At 32.8% G+C, this 8,660-nt stretch overlaps 1 protein-coding gene across 1 annotated transcript; it reads right to left on the bottom strand.

Annotated features, from left to right (window-relative positions):
• Window positions 1-5,192: 5,192 nt before the first annotated feature.
• Window positions 5,193-7,979, bottom strand: LOC141814674 (small ribosomal subunit protein uS17-like). The gene is made up of 6 exons (XM_074702612.1): window positions 7,903-7,979; window positions 7,414-7,454; window positions 7,242-7,342; window positions 6,110-6,254; window positions 5,954-6,043; window positions 5,193-5,587 (listed from the first exon to the last, which is right to left on the bottom strand). Exons 1-6 carry the CDS (start codon window positions 7,912-7,914, stop codon window positions 5,494-5,496), a joined length of 483 nt encoding a protein of 160 aa, XP_074558713.1. The 5' UTR covers window positions 7,915-7,979; the 3' UTR covers window positions 5,193-5,493.
• Between the last annotated feature and the right edge of the window lie 681 nt (window positions 7,980-8,660).

Genomic DNA, 8,660 nt, shown 5'->3' with positions numbered 1-8,660 from the left:
TGAGAGCTCCACGTGTGACTCCTCTAGCAGTATCCACATGTACTAGATCACGAACTAGACATGATCCACTAGGTGCTAGCTTCTTGGATCGACAAAACTTTTTGGAAGCACTATGGATCTCTTTCGATGGAAGAAAGGAAAGTGGAGAGAGAGCTCTATATCCTTGTTCTTCTTTTTCCTTGGTCTCATCTTCTAAGGGTGGCTATTTATAGGTTCCAAGAGAAAGATGAAGAGCATCCATTAATATAAGGAAAATGAAGAACCTCCATTAATACAAGGAAGATGAAGTATTTTTGGGCTCCAATAATTCCCCAAGAAGATGAAGAGTTACGACTCTTCATTAATTCTCCAAGAATCATCATGATTGTAGCTATCCAAATTCTCTCTTCTTTGGATCAAATAAAGCCATATTTGATCTTGATCCGTTCTATCTTCCAATATTTCAAAATTAATTAATAATCTAATTAATTCTTATTCAGAAATAATTGATTAATTTTAGTATCCACTAAAATAATCAATTATAGATATTGTTCATGTCTATGTGTTATACGTATGACCCTCTAGGTTTTATACATGAAGGCAGTGTAAATCCATACACAGACTAAAGTAACTGTCTAGTAATTGGTGAGTTTTTAGTCATCCGACGTGATAATTAGTCATAAATTATAAACCATCATGAATCGATTACTGTGTAATTCAATCTCTTCATCTAGACTACATCCAATTAATTCAGTGCACTATGCAATATCACCAATTAATTATTTTACTTGATTTTCAAGATATAATAGACTCCTCTTGAATGATAAATCATTCCCCATGGCTATGGATTTCGAGTCACTAATATCTCTATCAAATGGCCATGATGTTAACCTTCTAATCCAAGAGAGCGATGAATCTTATATTGACTCAACACTATTTTCTCTACACTTTGCCATACACCCAATAATCGAATGAATCATAATCCAATTAAAGATTACTTTTAACGGCATCAAAGTACATTACTCCACGCATAGAATAAATGAAGATCTCAAGTCAAAAGATCAGTTACACTGGTTCATAAGAGGAATGACCAATGATGTTTAATATGTGATCTCTCAAGTGGGTCGTGTTCAATGTACCTCTAAACTTAAGGCACCCCCAAGTACAACTTGGATGTCCATCCCTTGAACTATCTTGACCTAGTCATACTCAGCGTTGATCTAGATATCTATGCCCCCTCTAGATATTTATCCAATCAAGGACTATTTGCATATTAATATAACCATTAATCCATGGGACTTTATCATTAATCACATACAAATGCTTAATAATAAATACTTACCTTTATGAAATAATTATCCACAAATATATAAGAGTGTCTTGGCATATAGGTGCACACACTAGCAACTTGTCACACACAATTAGATGATCATAAATTATTAAAATATAATTATGTGTCATAATATAATAAAGAATATTTTAAAAATCATTACTAAGCAGCTCTACAAAATAGTCATCATATTTTTTGTTGTAGGATATCGAATTATAATGGTAGAATATTTTCGTGTCGATGTTCATGGCAATAAATGATAATGAACACCATTACTATTCATTGGTATAAAAATATACCTAACTTCATGATCAACCAGATTTGTTTTGATAATGTGTAACAAAGTAGTTTCCCATAAGCGTTCACGTTATGATTGCAAAATTCAAAATATATTCATACTTAGTGCAATAATATCACAAACAAATTAATAGGTTATCATATGAAATAAAATTTCTACTTCAAATCTGGTTGAACAATATACAGATTTCTAGTATGACATACTAGACGAGGATGTTTTCCTAAGAGTATTGATATGTAAGCATCCATTACTTCCCCATTTGTAAATATGCTCCCTAAGATGCATGAAAGGAACACATTTATTGTCAATGTGTACTACCCTTCCTCCTATACAAAGTCAAAAATATATCCTCTCAACTTTTGAAATATTGATATAAGGTAGGTCACATTTGCTTCTCATTTATTCTTTTTGGTTTTTTAAAACTTACCTTTATGATACTACAAATAAGAATTAACTCAATGTATTTAACACCCATAAAAGAAACTCATATCAATGGGATTGCAATTAATATTTAAGAATTACTGCATAATTCTCTACTTATTTTAATAGCATTCAATTCTCATTGTGTTGAGTATCTTGTCCCTTCCTTATATTTTTTCGGCCTCCTCTTCTTCATCAATCTCGTTGGTGACTAATATAGTATTGTATTCTTGCATTTCAAAATTTTGCCCTTGCATTTGAGAATTTTTACCCCGCCCCCAACCTCCTTCATTTGTCTCTTGGTCCTTTTCGTACCCAGGACCATTGCTACCTATGCAAGTGTATCTTTAGGAGTGTCCCTGAGGTCATAGCGACTTCTGTCGCGTCCTCTTCTTCATCAGATTGGTCGTTGAATCTTCAGGAGGAGGATATCCTGCAGAGTGGCTAGTTGGTTAAGATAATCCTCGCCTTTCTAGAATGACAACTAATTCTTTATTTAATATCGCTAATTCTTTATTTAATGATGCTAATTCTTGATTCTAGTGGGAAAGGATTTCAATAGCTTTTTCCTTTATAATACAAAATGAACATCCAGTTGCCTCCGATGAGTCTGTATCAATTTGTGCAATAGATGTGTCGCCCCATTGTGGTATCGACTCAAATTGAGTGGCGAGGGAGTTCCAAGTAAATGGACTTCCTTGGGAGTAGAGAGAATATCAATAATAATCTGAATAATCAGTAACAATAAATACTCAATTAACAAACCTTTACATATATAATAGAATTGTAGCATTATTTCAAATACATCTTATGTTTACATGAAGAGGTGAAAGTCCTTCTAACTTAACCCTTACTTTATTAATATGAGAATAAGTAAACCTTCACTTGCTTATTCTCGGACCTACGATGTTGCTTAGCCATTGAATAAGGACATGCTTGAGAAACCAAGTCTGTCATAAATAAATCATTGGATGTTATTAACTATTTATACAAACAAATAATTACATATTCAAGACTTACAATAAGTAGACCAGTAAATCCCTTCATATAAGACAGCGTGACAATACGACTACGAGTCTTTGCGACAAATACTTCTCCAAATATCGAGAATTGAGGCACCATATAATTATATATTGTCTCAACCCAATTATAATTTCTTATGTTATTAATATCATCGACAATATCTATAATTCCTATATATAACTTACAAGTAGAAGAAGCAAATAAAATAAAAAAAAATATATAAAATATAAAATTTATAAAATGACCTAACATCCTCATCTGATTCCACATGGAGATAATATTTCTTCGTTAGGTATTTCAATCTAGATCGATTTAGCTCTTTCTTTATAAAATATCTTTTATACAATTATCCAGAAGTAACATTGGAATACATCTTTACATGCATGCCTCTATCTAGGATTCTGAGCAATAGTGTTATGTCTTTAGTTGTGAAGGTCACAACCACATTACAAAATTTTAAAAAATTACCTTCTAAATACCAGTTCTCAAATCTATTAATTAGTAATCTCCTAAGTGGAATTTCCAATATGCTAAGAAAGACACAAATGGACTATTACTTATAATGTTAATGTATTTTTCATGGAGATTCACTCCTAAATACCTCTTTCCCATGTCCTTACCCTTTGAGGAAGTTTGACAAAAGAATTCTATAAAATGACATAATTTACTCATCCAATATAACTTCTACTCCATACATGATAACTCATTCTTTAGCTTTTTTTACAGCTGTTGATGTAGATATTTACATTTCCTGTAGTATATAAATAAAACATTCAAGTTTTGTAAATAATCAATCAAATAATATGATTTTCATCAAACTAAATTAAACTATTTAGAAGATCAGTACCACTCTGTTAAACAATTCTTCAATGGTAAAAAGTATGATATAAAAGTCAAAATAAATTATCTTTTTTTATCAATTCATCTAGATATAATTAACAAACTTAAATACAAATTAAATATGACAACTAGTAGTTCTAGTAATTGATTATACAAGTTAAATCATTTGTAAATATTATTTCTAGTTGATGATGGTATTGAGATAATGTATTTTTTAAACTAAACTCTGATGATTTATCTATATGATATTGCTTAAGCCAATTCAATTACATAATTTTTATAGAATTAAGTTAAATTAAATATACATATTTTACTTAAAATTTTTTAAAATATATAATTAAAATAATTTCATTTGAGAAGAGGATAAATTCTTCCATATTTCAAATACTAGTGATTTTGTATCAACTCTCACTCGGACCTAACTCTTTCAAGGAACAAACATCAACTGAAGGGATGAAAGCCTTGTATCAAAGGGAAATCATGCGGTCGCGATAAAGCACTCAAAACTATCATTCTTAATTTTGTCGATGAGACATGAGCGAGGTTAGTGAAAGCATCAGTGATCACTAACTGAAAGGTCGGTGAAATAAAAGTAGGGATTTAGATCGATTCGTCGATGAGACGTAGGTTTTTCAATTTCGCCGATGAAGCTAGAGCAAAGCGATGTCAAATTTTTTTTAAAAAAAAACACACACACACAAGTAATTCAATGAAATGCCTCGGACTACAATTTAAAATATCCCTATTTTGGACAATCACGCAACCACGCACATAATTTTTTAAAAAGATAAAATGGAAAATGAACTCTTGCGAGACTACGCAATTTAGACAATCCCAAAATCACCTACGTGACTTGGATTTAAATCGCATAACTATGCGGTTTGAGAAATTGCCGAATAAATATAAACAAATTGTATCTAATCAAACAGTAAACTTGTTAACAAACATCGTATTTATATAGGTACCTAATTGCCTGCTATGAAAGATAAAATAACACAGTATTTCACCTGGTTATAATCACACAAATAATATAACAAATCATTGACGAAATTATCACCCTCATTATCACACTTCCATACAAATAATGGGACGGTAAGAGATGGAACGAACTTTGGAAAATTCAAATCTCACTCAAAACATAATATAGTAGAATTTGAAAAACTACGCTAAACTATCCATCTGTGCTTTCTAATTTATGTTGATAATTAATAGAAAACTTTCATAAAATCAAACCAATCGCTTTCAAAATTAATCGAATAGCAAAAACTGAGTACTTAAATTACCAACAACAAAAAAAATCAGTTAAAAAAACCTAATGTTGGTTGTTCATATTTTGGTTGAGCTACATGTTCAAGAGTCTCATTACAGCAACAACCAAAACTATTGGCAAAGACGTTTAATGCAGAATCAAAATGCTAGACAACCGCTCAACTTAAGAATGCATATTAAAATGGCAAAGATTCAAATATTCCTGCAAAACCTCTGAAACAAACTAGTTCTACAATGAAATTAACATAAAACTAGAGGCAATCTTGAACATTTTAAAGGTCGACAACACATCTTTTCAGCTGGGGCAGCATTTTCATCTCTAAAAACAGCCCTCTTAAGCAGCCACAAAGGCCTTCTTGCCACCGCCACTAGTTGATCCAGCTGGAATGACTTTCAGCACATTGAACCTTACAGTCTTAGACAAGGGCCTGGGGATGAAATAGTCAAAATCATAAATTATACACATCAAGCTTGACATTGAATGTTAAACGAACATGTTTTCCAGTTGGCAAAGATTTAAAACATGGTGATGAAACAATGCATCGTGAGACAGTTATCCCCCAGCAATGGAGATGAACACATTAAATAGTCGAAAGGTTGGCTATCTTAACTCTGCTTTGATAGGGTTCATGAGATTTACTAATTTGCAGTGTTATTATAATGGCCTACATCGGATGGACAGGTAGTATGAAGAGATGTGGACTGCCTACTGGATAAAGACCAAGATCATATGATATGTGAATAGGAAAACTAATAACTAAGCTTGCCTTCAAGAGAGGAGACAGAAAGTTCACCTGCACTGCCCGATGATAACATGATCACCCTCCTTCACTCGGAAACAAGGAGAAATATGTGCTGGGATGTTTGAATGCCTCTTCTCATATCTTGTGAAAGAAGATTTCAAGTCAAGTTTACATTATACCAGATAGAATCAATGGAGAACCATATACCTTTGATATTTCTTCACATAGTGAAGATAATTTCTCCTCACAATAATGGTTCTGTTCATTTTCGCACTATGGCATGTACCAGCCAAAATGCGGCCTCTAATTGACACAGTTCCAGTGAATGGGCACTTCTTATCAATATAAGTCCCTGCAACAAAAGAAAACAGAATTGCTCCATATCAATACTAGAATGATTTATGACTTGTATCAGCATAAGTGTCATTGAGGAGCAATAAACAAGAATCAATAACTCCTATTTTCCATAGGATTAACTAAACCCTAGAAGTGTGAACTTCATCCTTGAAAATGGAACCTAATATTAAAAAATTTAATTTTTGCTTTGGGAATTCTTGAATTGTATAGCATATATGAACTTGAAGTCATATGTGCTCATACCTTGCAGAAAGATACAAAGATCAAAGAGATGTTGCCTTTTATTGAATTTTAGCATGCATACAAACCTAGCCTTAGTATCATGAATAAAGAGTACTTAATTGCATATCATTTTAGATACAACTGTTTGACTATGATTTTCTACAAGAACACTAGAGCACACATCTCTCAGCAGGTAAAAGTGTTAAACATATGCATAATTTAATAACCCATGCACCCTGCCATTGAAACAAAAAAAATAGCAAAAAAATTACATAATACCCTCATTTACATTGCAACAACATGAAGGAGCATGTTCATAAACTAAAAATAGAAACAAAAAAAAAATTTGCATTTCTTCATCTAAAGTCTGGCATACTAGAGCATTTTGATACCATTACAACCAAGTGTAGAATGTAAAATATCAGAACAAATATTTAGTTTCAGAACCTTATAGAAACTAAGAATAGCTACATATTAGATAATCCAAAAACAGTTATTAGGTCACTGATGATTACTGCCAAAGAAGGAACCATCAGTTAAAACATATACTTTAATTACCATTAATTTGATCACATATAAACAGACTCGAGTGACACTAGGATCATCCATTATTTGCTAGCATTCAGTAGAAACAATGATTATTAATACCTTCCATCAAGATGCATTTGCAAAAAAATTAATATCCACTAAAATAGTTCAAAGGCCCAAAAACAAAAAAGGAAAAAAAAACACTAGAACTAGTATAAATCAGAGCTCTCACCTTCTATGGCTTCCCTCGGAGTCTTGAACCCAAGCCCAATGTTCTTCCAAAATCTGTTGCCACCCTTACCTGGCTTCTTCCCCTTTCCGGATTTCTTTGAGCTGTATTATAGACCATGTCAACAACCCACAAACGAAAGCAAATTCAATACTTTAGAAATTCACTTTCTCACCTAAGAAACACTTTCGGCTGCTTAAGAAAGGCCTTCTCAGTCTGTTCAAGATTTATTTAAAGCAAAAGCAACAGTCAGCTTACTCTGTGTAATTCCTTATATGAGTCTGAGGTAATATTCCTTAAACAAAAGCCTTTAATTCCATCATCATTATCAACAAAACCTATAACTTAGAAATTTGAAAGCTATGAGCACTACATAAAGACCTTCTACAACATAAAAAATGTCGTGTATGATTTTACGTAATTGAAAATATGATGCGAATGGAAACTCTAAGATCCACAAGGGTCAGCAAGCTCACATAAAACAAATATCAAGGATTTGGGAACTTCAAAAACTTGGAGCTTGATACATTACACCATGAAAAAACTTCGAATCGTCTTAGAAACAGTTCGACGGTTTCCAAACAAAAGGATCAACGAAAGTAAACAGAAACAACCAAAAAGGCATAGGGATAGCTTAAGGAAACCAGACGATAGTGATTCCGACCTGCTCTGCCATGATGCCCGGCGTACGAGGAGACCAAGTGCCGAAGATACGGAAGAAGAAGAGGTGCGTCGGCGCCTCCAGATGTAAACCCTAGCGAGTTTATATAGTGGTGTGGGCGGAAGGCACAGGGATCTACGGTTAGGATTAGGCAACATCAGACGGGTTGGGTATTGTGCTAAATAAATCCGACCCGAACTGTTTACATTTGAAAAAGCACTTTAATTTTTTAAACTCCAATTCGTTTTAAAAAAAAAAAACAAATAGATTCCGGCTGGATATTTGAGAGAGACAATGCTTTCTTTATTATTATTTTTTTAATAAAATTCTTGGTATAAAAAAATGATATGGCTATTATTGTTATTATTATGATATAATTAACACAATACTACAAACGCATTTAGGTATATTTTGGATCGAGTGCGGATTCTGTTCTAGGATCCATTTCGAGACAGTCTCGCTGGATCCATCCAATAGGCGATAAGATCTTTTCACACATAATGTTTTAAGATTAATGACAAATTTATTAGAGCCTTAGATACATTTTTCTTGGACATGCGCTTTAAGATTCATGACTACTATATGTATTATAAGCCTTAAGCAAGGGCGGAGCCATGTTTTACTTTATTCGGGCTATAGCCCGGATGCTCCACGGCGAAACAGAGTAAATTTACATAAGAAATTTTTTTTTTAAAAAGAAAATAGAAGAGCCAGCCCGGGTAAAATAACTCAGAGCTCGTCGGCATAGCCCACCGTTGAAG

This window comes from Curcuma longa, chromosome 21 (assembly GCF_044706935.1).
Source record: "Curcuma longa cultivar G26 ecotype Majalengka, Jawa Barat chromosome 21, ITB_CL_G26_1.1, whole genome shotgun sequence".
Classification (NCBI taxonomy): Eukaryota; Viridiplantae; Streptophyta; class Magnoliopsida; order Zingiberales; family Zingiberaceae; genus Curcuma; species Curcuma longa.
This window is presented reverse-complemented; position numbering and strand designations above follow the sequence as displayed.